The sequence below is a fragment of the Lepus europaeus genome, chromosome 12 (genome assembly GCF_033115175.1).
Source record: "Lepus europaeus isolate LE1 chromosome 12, mLepTim1.pri, whole genome shotgun sequence".
NCBI lineage: Eukaryota > Metazoa > Chordata > Mammalia > Lagomorpha > Leporidae > Lepus > Lepus europaeus.
Genome location: NC_084838.1, coordinates 70,456,539 through 70,475,660, shown reverse-complemented (window position 1 = coordinate 70,475,660; position 19,122 = coordinate 70,456,539). Strand labels below are relative to the sequence as shown.

Below are 19,122 nucleotides of genomic sequence, written 5' to 3'. Positions count from 1 at the left end.
TTCAAGTATGCAACTAATAAATGACTACATTCTCACTGCAATAAACAACCTACTCACCATTTTATAAGTTACTGTTGCCACTGCAAAACATAGTTTTGTATTTGTGTATATACTCTTTTCCAGGAGAATTCAATTTCCTACGTAATTCCCATGCAATTCAATATTCTGCTAAAGTATGTTTTTCATTCCCCCAACAGGGTTCCATTGCCCACTCTTACACTCTTAATCAATCCTTAGTCCACCCACTTTACTAGATAGTTGTTTCCAGCTGAACTGGATGAGCAGACTTTATGCATATCTTCAAGTTTTTTGTTTCATACTAATTTCTACAGGTGGAATAGCTGAGGTAACAAACACCAGAACTTTTGATAAAAGATGCTAGAAATTGCCAAATTGTGCCCAGAAAAGTCAGTGTTTTCTAGATCCATCATCAAGGTGTGACCCTGTCCATTTCTCCAAACTTTCTCACTAAGTTTACAATTTATAATGTTACAACTCCAAATTTTATAATTGTGTCTTTAAACTTTTTATGGTCAAATATATTTTTCCGGTGGTTAAAAAAATGTTTAAATTTGAATCTTCTTGTGTCCTGGTGAGATTAAAATGTTTTTCATTTGTGTCAAATATGTACTGACCATTTGTACTTATTACTTTGAATATTCTCTTCAGATGAAGTAACTGAGGCTCCAAAAAGTCAACGACATGCTCAAAGACACACAGCTTATGGATAACAGAGACAGAACTTTTCTTCATATTCTGAAATTGTTCTTCACTTTGTCAGAATGAGCAGTAAAGGCAATGGTGCAAAGTTCTGTGGGATTCAAGAGATGAAGGACATCTAATGAATAGGTAAGTGTCTGCTGGCCAAATCATCTTTATAAAATATTGCTTGAACAATTAAAGAATTCCTGTGCTTTCCTTTTTCGACTTACTATTTCAAGGGAAATTAGATTGAATCAAGACTGGAGGATGCAGAAGAGATTATTGGAAAGAGTGTCTGAATGTGCAAATAGCATTCTTCTCACCACCATGGGTCACGGAAGGTTACATAGCTGAGACTCTGAAGGAGACTCTGGTACATGACCTCTCCCACTGCAACAGTCTAAGGACAAAGCAACCAACCGCATCTGCTTTATGACAGCAGAATACAACCAGCAAACTATTTCTGGAAACATCACAGAAGCTGTCTTACCTTTCATTTCTGAATGCCTTTCTCATTTATATTCCAATTAAGGTATAAGGCCAAGCTGTCACCTGCTGGCTTAACCTTGTTCAGCAAAGTCAAAGTCTTCTTTAATAACTAATAGGAGAATCCAAGGGTCAATATAAAAAAGGTAACAATAAAAGAAGAGCCAGAGTTACTCAATGTTAGGAGAAGAAGAAAGGGTGGAGGAGGGAGAAGCTGAGGGAGGGGGAGAAGGCAGCACAATGTCCTTAGTAAGAATTAACCTAAGGTTTATTGGATGAAAGAATTTGAAAGACTTGGGAAAAAAGGGACATGTTAACATTTACTGGAGGGGGAAGATCCTAACAGTTTGTCCCCCTTGGCTTTCAGATCTTTTTCCAGGAGAGAACTTTTTCTTCCTGTAACAGAGTGGCCAAGGTCTCCTTTGGGAAAACTTACAAGGCAAATGCCTCTTAACTCTTGTCCAGTTTGAGATCATTTGTGCCCATGACTCTCACAGGCCAAGAAAATGAAAGAGAACAGAAGTACTCAAGGTCTTCATTCTCAACTGTCCCCAAAGTCAAGCTGTGAACACCATGTTGTCTTATACAGAGAATCCAGGGAATTGGGTGTCAGCAACAGGATTCAGGAGTCCATCCACTAGAAGGGAGCACAGCCCCTTAGAACACCAAAGTGTCTCCTGCACATGAACTGATGGGTTCTGAAAGGCCTTGTATAAAGCAAAACACAGATCTCAAGAGTCTTTCTCTTAACAATTGTGTATTGCTTCCTCATATGAGAGTCACTGATTGAATGCACATAATCCAGAGCCAGACCACCTACTTGGATCCTGGATCCCTCTCTTAGTAAGAAAGGAAACTTACACGTTAATTAACCACTTCATGCCTCAGTTTCCCTAGTTGCAAGATGAGGGTGATGAGACACAATTTCTCATTTGGTGCTTCCAATAGTCCCAGGAGGAAACAACAGTCTCTACCTCAAGGAGTTATTGAGAAGACCAAGCGCATTCATATCTGTGACCTGCTTACAGCACTGCCAGACACGTCAGTGCTTTAGAAGTGTCTTTATTAGCAACTGAAGTGGAGCTTCCAAGTAGCAACTGCAAAAACAGTTTTCAATTCACCTGGCCCACCAGTTTCCAACCTCTGAGAGTCTTGCCTTTTTTTTTTTTTTTTTTTTTTTGAGTCTGGAGGATTTTCACAAGTTTGCACTGTATGTATGGGTGGGGGAGAACACACGCACTGCCATTAATCTTGTGCATTCCAGCATATTACGCTTGTGTGATTTAAAGAAGCATAAAACACATGCATGCTGTCTAGGCTTCAGTCTCAGTGATATAGGTCTCTTGTACTGCCAGGGGCAATTACTATTGATCAGTATCCCAGGGTTTTTGTGGGTCTGATGTGGTTCTGGTTGGGTTCCCAACAGGCAGACCTGACAGGAGGAGTTACAAGATGCTTGTTCAAGTTGACCACAGTTCCAACAAGTGATCATACTGGTAGGCTAGGCATTGTTCTATGTCCTTCATACACATACACTATCATATTCAATTGTCATCCTACTCCCAGGAGGTAAAGATTATCAATGTCCCCACTTCACAGATGAAGAAACTGAGACATAAAATTTAAGCAGCTTGCTCATGGTCACCCAGTTGTTGAGTGGCACTGCTGGGATTTAAGCCTAAATACTTTAAACCCAGAACGCAGGTTGAATGGTCTTACTACAACTCAGAAAATTGTGATGTCCACTAAATTCCTCTTGCATTCTTCTTTTCAGGGTCTGTGTATTTTTTGGAGCATGGGATGAGCATGGGTATGTGTATGGTGAACACCGGAGATACAGAAAGATAGAACGGGGAAAGATCCAACCATGATGTTATCACCCAAAGATTGTTACAATTCAGGGGTGTTTTCTGCTAGCATTTTTCTAAGCATGTGGTTTTCTTTTACAAGTTTAAGCACATGTGATTGAACGGTATATATAACTTTAACCTTTTTTTCTCCCTTATTTAACTGTGCTATGTTACACTATTAAAAACTTGATAGACTTATGTAGGCTGGATGGTGTATACTGCATGGCAGAGTATTATCCATGCATAATATATTTACTACTCCCTCATTTCGGACCCATGAGTTTTTCCAGCGTTTTCTCTTTGGGACGACTCGGTTCCCTCACTCTTGATCATTTCCCCTCTCATGACATTTCTTCAGATCTTCCTCGGACACCTACCGACCTTCATACTCCTCTCCCTTCCCTTCTCTCAAAGTTTCCTTTCTGGAAATGACCTGATAAACTCACTCATGCTAAGGCGTACGTGGTTGTTCGAGCTCAGTGGAAGGGACGAAGCTCTGATTGAGAGATTTTACTCATGAAACCTGGGCTGGGGAGGGTCCCCTCACTCCTAATGAGAGAACAGATTCCGCAACAGCAAAAAAAACGCGCAGGGCTCATTTAACGTCAGGAAAGCTCATGAGGGGACCGCTTAGAGCCGCGGAGGCAGTGCTGTGACAAGGGGAAGGAAAGAAGCTGTGTCAGTGAGGGTGAGAAAGATGGGTAGAAGAGCGGCGGTGAATGAGAAAATCCACAGCGCAGACTTTCTGTGGCACCACTAACCCAGTTCCTCCAACACTCCCGCCTTTGCCTACCCCATGTTTGGCCTCGGGGCCGGGCCCGCCCACCTCAGAACTGCCGGGCCGGCTTCTCAGTCCTACTTACTCTACCACCTCAGGCGGCTGTGGGGCCTGGGGCGGCCACCGCGCAAGTCACAAGGCGCGCAAGTGAAAATCCTGAGAGGGAATCCTCCCCCCGACCCCCGCACGCAGGCGACACTGCCGAGCCCTCAGCTCACAGGCAAACCGTGTGGGAGCCTCGCCTCCTGCGACCCCGAGAGGTCGCAGTCCCACAGTAGGGGAGCAGAGACCCCTCGAGGAAGTCCCTCGCACGCCTTTCCCGCCGCGCAAAGGGAGGCTGCCGGCTTTCGGGTAGCTGGCGAATCCCAGACTTCACAGGACAGCAGGGGGCACCCGACGCGGAACCGTTTCTCCCACCTCAGAGGGCGCCGCGTTCTCCCGCACCGACCCCGGCAATGGCTGGCGTGGTACCAGGAGAGGGCAGCGTGCATGATTCAGTCTAAATTAAGGGCGCCTGTGGCTGCGCCCCTCTGGAAGGAAAAAATATATATATATACAGAGACGGGCAGACTCCAGGCGAAGGCTGCGGGGCAGGACGGAAGCCTCCCGGGCAGACCGCCCCGGCCCCAGGTGAGGCGCGGGACGCCCTCCCACGCCGGCTCCGCGCGGACCGCGGGCACCCCGCGCGCGCACGCACCCGCCTCCCCTGGCCGCCGCTCCTCCCTCCTTTCTCGCTGGTTGGCCCAGGCGCCGCAGAGCGCCGCGGCGGCAGGAGGAGCTGGGCGCGCCCTCCACGCAAAGCCACCCGGCTGGCCGGCGGCAGGCGCAGCGCGCGATCCCAGGCGGCGGGGACAGCGGCACCGGCAAGGGCCAGCGCGCACTCTCCCCCGGGCGCAGCGGCGTCTTGCTTCCTCCGCGCCGCCCAGCTGACAGCCATCCCCCGGTCTCCCGGCCGAGGCGCGCACAGCCCAGCCCCGCACACAATAGCGGCGACCGCGGGGGCCGCTCGGAGCCCGGACGGCCGCCATGGGGAAGCCGGCGAGGAAAGGATGCGACAGCAAGCGCTTCCTGAAGAATAACTGGCTGCTGCTCTCCACCGTGGTCGCGGTGGTGCTAGGTGAGCTGCGCGGCCGGTGGGCGAGGTGCGCAGCCTCACGCGCGCCCCGCGCCCAGGCCGCGTGCGGAGAGCGCGGGTGCGAGGGTGTGCATGGCGCTGGCGCACTCGATGTGTGGGTGCCTGAGCGCCCCCTCGGCCTTCGCCTCGGACCCTGCGGGGGGGATTTCGCCGTAGCGCTTATATGTCTGCTCCTTGGGGATTCCATCTGGGTTCCCCGAGAGCCGCCCGCTGATTCTTGCTTTGCCCAAAATGATCAGAGGGGCTTGGAAGGTGGAAAGGGAGCAAGTAGCTCCTGGTCTAGCCCATTTAGATACAAACAGGTTCCTTTTTTTGTTCATCTTAACTGCGATCCCTCCCCCCACCCCCCTTTTCCCCTCTGAACCGCGCTGCCTTGACGGAGGCTGGTGTGTATGACAGCTGTCAGACTGGAGGAGACACCTTGGCCTCTGGGATAGCGGGGAGCAAACTGGGGACGTAGCGGCCGCTCACCGTAGTGCCGGGAACGCGACGCGCGGCTACTGCCCGCAGCTGGGCTTGGAAAAGCTGCCAGCTTCAAGCCTGAATTCGGGCTTGAGCAATTGTGGCCCTTGGGCTGTCACTGGGGAAGTCGGAGAGCACCCTCCTGCTGAGCCTCCTCCTGTCTCCCTCTTATTTTTCCATCAAAAATCTTCCAACCGTCTTTGCTTGTTTCTAAGCACGGGGCAATTTAAGTGATTGACTCCTGACCGATTGCCGGACTGGGTGAATGGCTGCGCGCTTGCTCAGCTGTATGAGTTATTCGTATTTGCCTTCGGAATTTCCGCCGAGGTTGTCCGTTTTCCAAATTGGGTTCTGGGTTGCACTTCTTGAGGGTTAGAGTCATGTCTAGCCCCCTTGCCTGTGAGCTCGCACCGGTGGGGACACCCAGCAGGTGAGGGCTGACGAACCTTCTGGGGAATAAGTGGATTCCATGGCAAGCTTCGCCTGCTTGAAGCTGCAGCTGGGTTTGCTAGGAAGGAGGGAGGGGTAGCCTACGGCCCTCCCCCGCCCCTAGCCTCATGCGCCTTCTTCCTAGTTGCTGATTCTGAACCTCAGAATAGTTGGTGTTGCCTGCTTCCCCTCCAGCGGTCCCCGTTTTCTCCTCCCCAAAAGAAAACACCTTTGGAAGTTAATGAATGGGATCTGGGGTCAGAAGGATTGATTCCTCCAGAACTTTGTGCGAGGGAAAGTCTGGTTTCTAGTAAATAAATAACGTCCTGGAATTACTTTAGCGGAGAACTTCTGTGACTGAGGAGAAAAGTGGAGAAGCAAGTGCTGACTTTTTTCCTCTAAGTGCCAAGCGGCTTTGGGCATTTTTAGGGAATGCTTGTTCTGTCCCCATTAATTCTAAATAGCTGACCCTAAAGAGAGCTATTAGAGTTCCTCTCAGCCACGTGAAAGAGATGGCCTTGTTTGTATTCCTGGTGATAGGAGCCCCGAATTCATTTTTCAGTTGGTTTTTAAAGACTTTAGGCAGAGGATAGCCTGAGGCTGCCGTGTCCCGATGGCCTTTGGAAATACAGTAATTTTGCCTTTTGGGCCATGAGCTTTCCAGACACACTGCCTTGTTAGCCATGTTGTGCACCACTGGTCAGAGACCATATCACTGGAGGGTTGGAAGGAATTTTGAGCATTTGCTCCTGGCCTTTGGAACTATTTGCATAAATGCATCTTCAGAGTCAAGAGGCAGGGCACGCCCATTTTGCAGAGGTGACTTTTGATCTCAGATGGGTGTTTTCCTCCAGTTTTAAATGTGGTCACTCAAGTCCCAGGAGTATAATTCGGGTACTTTTCGCAAAAAGGGAAAACCACCATTTAAAAGGCTAAAGCCTTGATGGACATTTGCCCCTCCAGACGGCAACACAGGGCAGCCCTCTATTTCCACTTCTGGTCTGAGAAGTCTCAAGCCTGGACCGCCCACCAGCAGAGTGTTCATCAGAAGCACTTCCCAGGGTCCCTTTCTTTCCTTCTTTCTTCAGATAGCCCTGGTCCTAAGTGGGACATCTTGCTTCTCTCTGTGGACCTGCTGGCTCACTGATTTAACAAGCAATGGAATTCCTGCAACTTAGAGTGGCAGTGAGTTTGGGCTAGATCATAAGAGCAAGAGTTTATTTTGTAACTTCCTTAATTGGTCCAGAAAAATCTCCAGAGCTCTCAGGCAGCCTGCCATCTGGATATTTCAGCATGTGGACCTTAAAGAGGAAAACCCTGTGAAATGCATTAACCACCCCGATGCAGTGTCGTCATCTGATCACAGCTGCTGAAATGTTGGGTCCCTGCTAGAATTCAGCAGTCCTGGTGCTTTAAAGATATTTTTCCTATTGAAATGAGAGGTGGTGGTTTTCGTGAGTCGGCTGAAACCCTCTTGAGTTTTCAAGATACAGCATGTGAAAGGAAATGACACAGTAAAGGTCATCTTTATTAGGTGTGGAAGTTAGTTCCTTTCATGGAGAAGGAGGTTCAAGGAGCTGAATGTCTCAGGTTCGTCTTCACAAGAGGGTGGGATGGGATAGTTAGGTGGCCATATTCGTTCCTTTTGTGACACCCTCCAAGGGTCTGAAAAGAATACCTTGGCTTTTCACTTGAGAGGCCTCTCCTGGGATGCTACTCTGAACACTTTCATTGCTTTCACTGCAGTTCTTGCAGGATTTTCCCTGCTGCTGGAGCATAGTAGACTGAGCACAGTCTGGAGTCAAGAGTCCTGGGTTTGAATTCTGGCACTATGGGGCTCTCCCGTTTAAACAAACTGCTCATTTTCAGGGATCCTCACCTGGAAAATGGGATATTAGTCATTATCTCATGTATTAGTGGGGTTGATTAAGATCATGTGAAAACACCCAGTTGTGGATAACATGCTCTAATCGAATAACAGCCTCTGTAACATCCATTTGTTTAAAAAAGGGAAACGGAAACAGTCATTTTGTTTTGTGCACCCACAGCCTAATTCCCAGTTCACTGAGCAGCAGAAATTCTCAGAGGAGAGTTTTTGTGCTCTGAGAATTCTGCGTGTGAGACGTCTGTCAGTGTTTTGATTCAAGCCACCCAGTAATCATGCAGTAAAGAGTGTAGGTCAGGCACAATAGTATCCTCGCCATACTCACAGTGTAAAACCTCACCTTTCTCTCCAGACCAGTTCTACGTTCTTTCAGGAAGTTGAAAACGCTGTGATTTCAAGCTTAGGGGTTTTCATGAAAGGCAGTGGGCTGTTACTTACACCATGGCACTAACAAGCCTGTTCAGTCTCTGCTTCATTTCTTAGGAGCAGTCGGGAAGCAGCTGTTGGTAGATTCTGAGTCCACGGTCTCACGTCTTAAGCAATTCCTTTACATTCTTACTAATACCCTGGCCCAGCCTTGGGTCTCCTACCACGGGTTTCATGTAGTATATAGCTTGCCAGTGCTAACTGGAGACCTGCTAGGTTCTTTCTTGTTCTGTCTCTTTTTACACAAGTCTGTGAAGGCCCTAAAGACAGGGGCCAGCCCCACTACCTGCAAAGAGCTTGGGCTCAGCTGTGGTTAGGAATTTACCTATAGCAACCAGCACCTATGGAAGTCATTCATTGAGCAGGTAGAAGGGGTCTTCAGAAAGCTCACAGAACAGGTGCTAGCCAGAGACTCAGTGGGGAGGAGATGCTAACCCTGCAAAAAGAGACAGGATGTGACCCTCTGGGCCTTTCCTTGGAGACACTTAGGGAAAAAGTAGTAAAGAGAACCAGAGGAGATTTTCTTCTGTTCTGATCTGTTTGAGGAGGCTTGAGCTTGATTTAACCTGAAGAGAAGCAATGATTAAAACAAGAAATGCATACAGATGAGGGAAGGGTGAATGACATGGAGGGAGGCCCTGAGGTAGAGAAGATGCTTATCCAAGGGGCGGGGCGCCTCTGAAGGCCTGGCCTTGGGTAAGGACTGGAACCTCGGGGTTGAGATAGGAAGGGAGGAGTTAGGGATTAATCCCTGGCCACCTCCTGCTCCCCTTCTTCACTGCTGTTTCTCTTCCATGTGCCCCACTCCCTGCCCCAGATGGCGACTTCCCGTGTCTGCTACAACTAATTTCCACACAATGGATGGCTAGAACGATAGTCATTTATTCTCACCCAGTTCTGCACATCACAAGTCCAAAATTCCAAATCCAGCAAGGCCTGTCTGTTTAAGAGCTGTAGGGGGCCATTTCTCTTGGACTCTCCCAGTGTCTGGTGCTGTTGGCTGCTCTTGTATTCCTAGAATTGTGACTACATCCCTCTAAGCTTTGCCTCTGCTTTCAAATCTCTTTTTCCTATGTGTGTGCATATAGTTTCCTCTAGCACTTTTTTTTAATCAAATAACAATTATCATTTATTTGAGACAGCTGCCATTCACTGATTTGCCAAGTGCCTGTAACGGGCAGGGTAGGGCTGGAGCCAGAGCCAGGAGCGCTATCCAGGTCTCCCACATGGGTGGCTAGAACCCAGTTACTTGAACCATCACTGCTGCCTTCCAGGGTCTGCGTTGGTGGGAAGCTGACTGGAGTCAGGAGCTGTATATGGCTGTCTTAATTGTTGGGCTGAATGCCTTCTCCCAGCTGTGTCTTTTGGGGTGGCATTTAGAATGAACCTGGCTGATCTTTAAATCCCATGTTGCTGTACAGGGTATTCACTCTTTTGCCATAAGGGGTGATGCTCACAGGCTTCAGAGATTGGGCACGTGGATGCACCTGTTGGGAGGCCATATTCAACCTCTCTACAGGGCCTTACAGTGAAGAGCTCAGACTGTTGTCCAGGAGCCCTGTGTAAGATGTGAATGGGAGCTCAGCACCCTGGGACGTGGGACTGCCCCGTGACTCTCTGCTATCCTCGGGCGCAGGAGGCCTGACTCTAACATGGTGTCCAGAACCCTTCACCATCTGCCTCCAGCACCCACTTCCCTCAGGTGGCACAAAACACCCTCTCTGCATGTGTCACATATAATAAGATCTAAGGCTTATATATCACTTTGTACCAAGTACTGTTCTAGTGCTGTGCATGTGTTAATCCATTTGATCTCCCTATCAAACATGTTTGCAGGAAATTGAGGCTCAGAAACTTAAGACATTTGCCCAGGGTCACTGACCAAGGGCAGAGCAGGGGCACTAACCCTAGCAATCTGGCTCCAGAGACACTTCTCATAACTATTATGCTCTCTGGCTGTTGTATAGAGCCAGTATCTACTTGGTATTTGTCACCTGATATGCTGATTTTTTGCCTGTGCCACCAACCAGTGCACCCTGTGGGGAGGGAATCCTGAGCTGCTTTGCTGTGTGCCCACAGTCTATCTCATTGCCTGGCAGCTTTAGTACATTTGTTAAATAATTGAGCCATTTATGAACCAGAGAGTTAGTAAGACACTGTCCCCATTTGATGAGTGAGTAAATAACCAAAATGCTTATAAAAAAAACTCTATTTTCTTTTTTTTAAGGTGTATTTATTCGAATGGCAGAGTTACAGAGAGGCAGAGGCAGAGAGAGAGAGAGAGGTCCTACATCCACTGGTTCACTTCCCAAATAGCCTCAATGGCCAGAGCTGCACCAATCTGAAGCCAGGAGCCAGGAGCTTCTTCCAGGTCTCCCACTTGGGTGCAGGGGCCCAAGAACTTGGGCCATCTTCTGCTGCTTCCCAGGACATAGCAGAGAGCTGGATCGGAAATGGAGCAGCCAGGACTCGGACTCAAACTGGCGCTCATATGGAATGCCTGAACTGCAGGCAGCGACTTTACTCACTACACCACAGCGCAGGCCCCTAAAACTCCACTTTCTGATTAGGTATTTGGTACAGTGGTTGACACCTGCATCCCATATTGGAGTGCCTGGGTTCTAATCTTGGCTCTGCTTCTAATTCTAGCTTCCTACTAATGCACACTCCATGAGGCAGCAGATAATGGCTCAAGTGCTTGGGTCCCTGCTACCTTTGGGGGAGACCTGAGTTGAGTTCTGAGGTCTTGGCTTCAGCATGACTCAGCCCTGGCTGTTGAAAGTGTTTGAGGGGTGAACCAGCAGATGGAAAATCTATCTTTCAAATAAAATTTTTTTTAAAACTCCATTTTCTTTATGAATTTTCTGCCCACTCCAGCCCCCTCTGATCCCTGTGAGTAACCTTAATCAGATTATAACCCCTTGGGGACACTCCTGTCATACCTGGCAGGCCCTGGAGAATGAAATGAGAACTTAGAGTAATACAACTAACTGTTAAATGCTGTCTTTTGAAAAAGTGTACCTGATATTTATACTCTGAGCCTGTTTTCATCAGAAAGGAAGGGGTTTGGATTAGCTTGAATAGCAAAGAGGATTCCATCCATAAACCAAATCCCAGTCTAGGCAGTGGACTGACTGCCTGGTGCGTTTGTCAACAAAGAAGTGGAAGCAAAAGTTCTAAAGCTGAGGAGTGGTGTCTGCCGAGGGTTTAGGATGAGAAGCATGGATGTGAATGCTGCATGCTTGTTGACTGAGTTAAAATCTCTAAGGTTCTTCCAGCTTTAAGAACCTTTAACCGGATGACTGTATTGTAGTTCATTATTGAGAGACAGATTAGTAGGAACTCTTCCAGATGGGACGAAGGGGGGGTTAAAGGGCATTCCCTGAGGATAACATGACCCTGCATAAAGGCAATGTTCTGTGTTTGAACTGCTGATTAGTGAATGACTTAGTGATAATGATGTAAATTGTGTATGGGACTGTTATCAGGGCAATGTCTTATGTCAATATTAGATTATTCATTACAACAAAACTTTGTATATATATATTTTTTTTTTAAAAAATATTTCTGAAGCACAGAATACTCCAGAAGCACAAAATAAATGGGGGTTTTTAAAATTCGTTTTTAGGGGTCGGGGTTGTGGCACAGGGAATTAAGCTTCCACTTGGTACACTGGCATCTATATCAGAGCACTGCTTTGAGTCCCAGAAGATCTCCTTCCAGTCCGGCTCCCTGCTAGTGTGCCTGAGAAGGAAGGCAGTGGAAGATGGCCCTATCACTACTGATTGATTTCCATTATATTTTCGAGAAATTTGGGAGTTGATAGTATGTTAGATTTGTCTAAGTCACTTCATGTGTGATTAAATGTGTATCCAAAAACACTAATCCATGTGTCCATGGGGTATTGCTTATACCTTCCCTAAGGTTGTAAATAGATACATGTAATATATATATACACATATATATATGTATCTGTTTCACTCTCTCCCCCTCCTACACACGCACACACACACACCTGCTTAATTATCTTAGAGAAGAAATCTTTGCTGACTGGCCCAACACTGAAGAATTAGAAAAAGAAAACTAGCCTTTGAATGCCTATACCAGTGTTTTCACTTTTGAAACAAAACCAAAACCTACCAGATTAAGGGCACCACTGAAAAGATTCTTAGGTTTTGCTTGTTCTCGGCAAAGTATATACCACAAGTCTGTCAAATCAAAACCGCAAGCAAAATTACCTAACAAAATTTGAAATGAATCTTTAAAAAAAAAAAAAGTTTTGCCAGTTAGATTCTGCCTGTCAGGGTTGTTATCTATGTACATTCTTAATGCCATCTATTAGGAGGACTTTGAATATAAACTGATAATGGTTGACAGATATGAAGCATCTTGTTAGATATTGCTTAATAAAGATGTAGCATAATATGACTACAGAATCAAAGTTACTCCCCTGGCAAAAACTTGAGCCAAGTCCTAGGAAATAAAGGAAGCTTCGAATGAAAATGTGTTATGTAAAGCTTTTGTGTGCTCATTCAGAATGTGGTGGACCTCATGTTGTAGTCAGATGGGGAAAGCCCTGGGTTAAGTTAGGCAAGCACATGAATGCACCGCTTACGCAGACAGAAAGCTCTCCACGTTCATTACTTTTGAGCAATTGTGATTACCTTTAACAGAGCCAAGACTGAAAATAGCTATCCTAGGGAGTCAGCAGCACGCTGGCCTGTTGCCAAGGAAGCTGTGTTCGCCCGAGGAACTGTGCAGCTCCTGTGTCGCTGGAGACCTGGGGTCACGCACACTGTTGGGACTCAAGCGCTCTCGAAGAAAATGCACTCATTTCAGATGCCAGCGAGCGGCCCATTGACCACCCTGCTGCAGCAGGGCCTGTTGCATTATGGGAGTACCTTTAATGGCCTTTGCCACTGTGAAGGTTAACCATACAACTTCTGATAGAAGACAACATTGGAAACAGATCTCAGGAAGCCAGTAATTCCCTCAGGAGCTGGGAGGCATTCATTTATTTATTCATTCATTCATGATACTTGCTGGGGGAATAGCCATACTGTATCTAGCGGGGCTGTGTTGTAGTTAGCACACCTCCCAGTAACACCTCTGCATATGGAAAAGAAGTGTTTTGTTGATTCATTCCTTGCCAGGATGTTACTACCTCGACTTGAGAAATACCTGCCTGGTTCATTACCACAGGTGGAATATTTCCTTCCCAGCAAATACTCTTGCATGTTCTGGGATGAACCCAGCTGGTTCCAACTCAGAGCTGCTTCACACTGTGTATTCTAGATTGTCCTCTCCCAGGCCCCACCCCAAATGAGCGAGCTCTGGGAAGCAGCCCCCACTCAGGATAGAGACACCAGTGTGCCTTGTTCTGCATCACTAAGACCCAGACCAGATCTGAGGGGCTGAAGCCTTGGTCTCCGAGTGTCTGTGTCCAGAGCCAGGACAGTTGTCACTGCAGCTCTCCATGTGCTTAGGAAGGGTCTTGAGAGCAGTTTCATGGGACTTCATGCACTGTGGTAGCCTTTGGAATGGGAATATTAATTTAGGAACGACCCCACAGAGTGTCCTCACTGTGCTTATTCTTGTAACAGCTCTGAGACACGTGTTTGAGTCCAACACTCAGATGGCCAAAACCACAGTGCTCACCCAACCAAGGGGAATAATCCTTAAGGGGAGAGGGCTTAGGTGCATTTGTACAGATAAATTGTGTTTTTTATTTTTTTGACCAGATAAATTGTTTTTCTGCCACTGTTCTATTGCTTAAGAGTTATCTTGTGCTTATGATTCAGTAAAGAATTAAGTCAGCCACCAGAAAACAGTGCACTATTATCAGAAAAGCTTAAGTTACAGAAAGTGTCATCTTTGAGTCTCTCCTCATTTGTGGGAAATAAAGTGATCTTGCTCAATTTCTGAGGCTGTCACATGTACTTGTTTTCTGACCCACCTGGCCACTTTCTAAGTTTCACATAAGATCCCCCAAACTGTGAGACATTGAGAAAGATATGTTTCTCCTTTGAAAAGTTCTTTGTCTTGTGTCTAACCAAGCCTAATGCTAATATTTACTGGGGGATTGCTATAAGTTTTAAGCGCATTTATTTCCCAGTTGACACTAAGCATGATGAGTTAGTTTCCCACTTTACAGTTGGGGTGGTGGAACTTACAAGGCCCTCATCATGTTCCTGAGCACACGGAGCTGGGATTTGCGCCAGGACTGCCTGATTCCAAAGCTTAGGTTAACCACTGTGCAAGGCTCTTCCTTCCCAGCAAATTTTGATACCCTTCCTGGCAGCTAAAATTCTTGCAGAGTTGGTTCTTACAAAGCAGCTAGGGAGGCTATTATCCTTCCTCCTGTCTGCCTCTTGGCTCTTCTTTGTCTTGTTCCTTATCTTAAGGCATTCCACAGTGGTTACTCCTTTCCCTGGTTTTCTGCTATATGCACTTTCTGTTCAAGCTTGTATTCTGGTTGAACTTGTACTTGCTTTTCCAGATGTGTTGTACTTTCCTGCACTAATGCTGTTGCTTGGGTATTCATCCACTATTATCTTTCCTGTCTTGCACTGGCCTGAAGATGGGCCTCATTCCCACTTTCATCATATAGAGTTTTCTGACTGTTCAGTTGGAGATAATCTCCCTTCTCCATGTGATAGCCTTCAATTTATATTCACAGATAATCAGCCTTTACACCACAACTCCCAATCTTGCTGTGTGGCAGACATCACTAATCAATTACAGGGGTTTTTTTTTTGTTTTTGTTTACTACTACTGAACTCTACAATGGCTTGAGAATCCTTGAAACTACACTCTGGGAAACCACTGTTAATCAAATGAAATTGGCATGTGGAATGAAAAGTATTGTCTGTTGCTTGGAAAAATTCTATTCATTTAGCAATCAATTAGGAATGTGATTTAAATTGAATAAGGATAAACATTACTGGCAAGAAATGCAGAGTAGAAGTCTGTGTTTCATCTTCTCTGCAACAGTTTATGCACAAATGCTGCAAACATGAGCCCAAGTGTGGTAAATGCTGCAGGAAAGCTCCAGCTTCCTTTGGGCCTCCAGAGAAGAGAGGTAGAATTGGGAAGGGGTGTTGAGGAGATAGATCATGGTCGAATGGCCTTGAACAGGTGCGATAGGATTTGTGGGATTGAAGACTTGATAAACAAGTCCAGCTTGAGGTAATGATAGGAGTACAGAAGCCTGTATCCTCTTACGTCTCATCTTAGTATTGTATGGAGCTTATATTTATGTAGTACATGTGTCTTTGTTTTCTGTTGCTATAACAAAATACCAGAGACCGGGCAACTTGTAAGAAAAGAGGTTTATTTTGGCTCGTGGTTCTGGAGACTGAGAAGTCCAAGAGCATGGTACCAGTAAGGGCCCGTGCTGCTTCAACTCATGGCAGAAAACAGAAGGGCAAGCAGGCATACACAGAGCCGAAAAAAACAGGAGAGCAGCCCTACTGTGGAACTGCTATCACAATACCCATCCACTCCCATGAGAGCTAGAACCCACACCAGGAGGAAGGCACGACTCCTTCTTCATGGCCTGGTTACTTCTTAGAAGCCCTACCTCCCAGCGTTTCCATGATGGCAGTCAAATTTCATGTGTAGTATGTATGATTGTTTTCACATTTCTCTCCTCCACCTCATTTTCCTATCTTACATGAGCCTGATGCACTCACAGCATCTAGCACTGCACTTGCTTTCTAAGATACTTTTATTTTAAATCTATTTAGTTATTTGAGAAGCAGAGACAGCAAGTGTCAGTTCACTCCCTAGAACCCTCCAACTGCTAGGGCTGAGCTGACCAGTGCTGAAGCTGGGAGCTGGGAATTCAGTCCAGCTTGCTCATGGGATGGCAAGAACCCAACTACTTCAGCTGTCACCTGCAGCCTCACAGCACCTATCCCCTTGGTTCCCTGATGGGCCATTCACTGTATGGACTTTTGAGACAGAACCTTTGGGGAGTTCTTATTCAAGCCTGAGGCATCCAGAACATATTTTAATCCTACTAGCTTGGGATCCTAGAAACAGAACAAGCCTGGTTACTGAAAGTTCTGAAGCCTTTAGTGTGAGCTCAGTCTGGCCCTGGAGCTCCCTGATTGGAGGGCACCTCTCTGTCCCCCAAAGAAGATCTGATCTTCTCAGGGAACCAGCACAAGAGTCAGCCTCATCTCCTGAGAAGTCCTTGTACTGATTAGGAAAAATAAATGGGAAGTCTCTCTGGTTTCCAATTGTTGACCTGTGTCTCACAGCTTAATTAGCCCTGGATGGTCCTGACTTTTAAATATAGTGTTTTTCACATCAATTTCTTAATGCCTTTATTTCTAGGTTTTCTCTTTCCAAGTGCCCTCTCACATCCTTGCCAAATTCTTAACCCATTTCTGCCTCTGTCTGGAGATTATTTCTGTGATAAGAAATTAATTTGCTTGTCTGTGCTACTTGTTCCAGTAGGCCTTGAACAACTGCTTGGATACATGCTAAATTTATCATTAAAGAGTCTGAAGACAGTTTTTTTTTTTGTTTTTTTTTTTTTTTACTTTTTTATTAGCAAAAGTTAATTGTTGACCAAAAGCCAACACAGGCTTGCTTTGTTTCTGCTTCCTCTTCATGGATTCTTTTCTTGTATCTGCAGAATTCCCTGAGCTTTCACTGAATCGAGGGGATTCTGATCCAGAGTGATGGAGATCCAGATCTTGTTGCCTGTTCAGAAACCCGGGGCCCTGAGAAACAATGCCCAAGTCTCTGTAACTGATCTGACACCTGCATTGAATACTGATATTTTCCAGTATCACCAACAAGCTTGTTTATTTTGGGGGAAAATATAGAAGCTTATATTTACTTGTTTAAATAGAAATAAGAACAATTGGTCTCTTTTAAACATTTTTTCGGGGCCAACACTGTGGCATGGTAGGCTAAGCCTCCCTCTGCCTGCAGCGTTGGCATCCCACATGGGTGCTGTTTCATGTCCTGGTTACTCTTCTGATCCATCTCTCTGCTGTGGCCTGGGAAAGCAGTGAAAGATGGCCCAAGTACTTGGGCTCCTGCACCCATGTGGGAGACCTGGAAAAAGTTCCTGGCTTTCCATCAGTCCAGCTCCAGCCATTGCAGCCATTTGGGGAGTGAACCAGCAGATGGAAGACCTTTACCACTGTCCCCCCCCCCCCCCCGTAACTCTGCCTTTAAAATAAAAATAAGTAAAATCTTTATTTTATTTTTAAAAGATTTATTTATTCATTTGAAAGTCAGAGTTACACAGAGAGAGAAGGAGAGGCAGAGAGAGAGAGAGAGAGAGAGAGAGAGAGAGAGAGAGAGAGAGAGGTCTTCCATCTGCTGGTTCACTCCCCAAATGGCTACAACGGCTGGAGCTGTGCTGATCCAAAGCCAGTAGCCAGGAGCTTCCTCCAGGTCTCCCACTTGGGCGCAGGGGCCCAAGGACTTGGGCCATCTTCCACTGCTTTCCCAGGCCACAGCAGAGAGCTGGATTGGAAGTGGAGCAGCCAGGACTTGAAACGGTGCCCATATGTGATGCCGGCACTGCAGGCAGTGGCTTTACCTGCTATACCACAGTGCCAGCCCCAGTAAAATCTTTAAAAAACATACAACTTTAAATGTTTTCCTTTTGGATATTTTAGCTTGCTGTTTTTTTCTTTTTCTTTATTTATTTGAAAGGCTAACAGATCTTTCACTCACTGGTTCACTTCCCAAATGTCTGCAATAGTCAGAGATAGGGCCATATGAAACCAGGAACCCAGAACTCAGTCAAGGTCTACACATAGGTGGCAGAGACCCAGGTACTTGAGCCATCACCTGCTGCCTTCCAGGGTGAGCATTAACAGGAAGCTGAAATAGGAAGTAGAGCTGAGACTTAGGTGCTCAGATATGGGGTGCAGGTGTCTTACCCACTGTGCCAAATGCCCTCTTCTAACCACAGGAGTCTGAACTGATTGCACCCAGGATCTAGAACTCTGAAGTTAGCTGGAACAGTGCTCATCGTGAGCTCCTACAGGCTTCTAGGCTCTTCAGGGCCCTGTGTCTAGGACAGAGCCTTAGTAGGTTGCCATGGGTATACAGCTGTGACTGTTTGCTTGGAGTCTGTTTGTCTCTGTTTTTCCCCTTATAATATATCCTCTTGTGCCTCAGGGAACATCTGTTGTGCGTAACAGCAGTACCAAGAAAAGGAGCTGAAAATCCTCACAAAGACAAAAGTTGGATTCCAGGAGTCAGCAAAACCCTCAGGTGTTACTATGAAAAGGTTATACTTATCCTATTTGATTTCCTGGTCTCTGAAGGTCATCTGAAATGCAGTTATGGTCATTTCTGCACCTTAAATCCAATTCTCTTATCAAGGGAGCTCATTTGATGATGTGCAGGTACTTGATAAAATTGTAAAGTTTTATAACATAAAATTATAAATTTTGTTATTGTTTCCCAGAAACAAAGGGGGAAGGGTACAAATAATAAAATTTCCCAGTACAGTTTTATTCATTAAAACAGTGGCATAAGGTGTCATCTTTGTGTGTGTTTTGAACCGCTATTTTCATCCTGAGCGAAAGGCACCTGGTCCCCATTGGTGGCTCTGGGACATGTTTAATATGCCTTACCTGAGTGTTCTTTCATGAATGATGACCAAACAAGCTGGCTTCTGTTTGCCTTTCTTCTTTCAGTGAGGACTAAGAGAAGCATTGAGGTATTTACGCCGGGGACTGCCTTCATTTTAATTTAAGAAATATCACAGAATTCTAAAAACAGGTCTTAACTCACTTGAAGAGGAAAATAAGTCTTCCTGCAACAGGCCTTCAGGTTAGTGGGGAAGGAGGAGTGAGTTTCAGCTCCACATGAAGAGATCAGGGCCAGCAGTTGGCCGGCAGGTCTCAGGATTAGAAGTCCTGGAGTGCAGAGTTCAAGATGACACAAGATTCGGGTGTGGAGGAGTCACACTAGCTTACAGGGAAGA

General features: G+C 46.2%; 1 protein-coding gene across 1 annotated transcript in view; it reads left to right on the top strand.

Annotated features, from left to right (window-relative positions):
- The first annotated feature begins 4,634 nt into the window (after positions 1-4,634).
- Positions 4,635-19,122, top strand: part of SLC1A1 (solute carrier family 1 member 1) — an 80,454-nt gene continuing 65,966 nt past the window's right edge. The window contains exon 1 of the mRNA XM_062208323.1: positions 4,635-4,933. Coding sequence (XP_062064307.1) covers positions 4,843-4,933 — 91 coding nt within the window. The 5' untranslated portion in view covers positions 4,635-4,842. The remainder of the gene's footprint in view (positions 4,934-19,122) is intronic.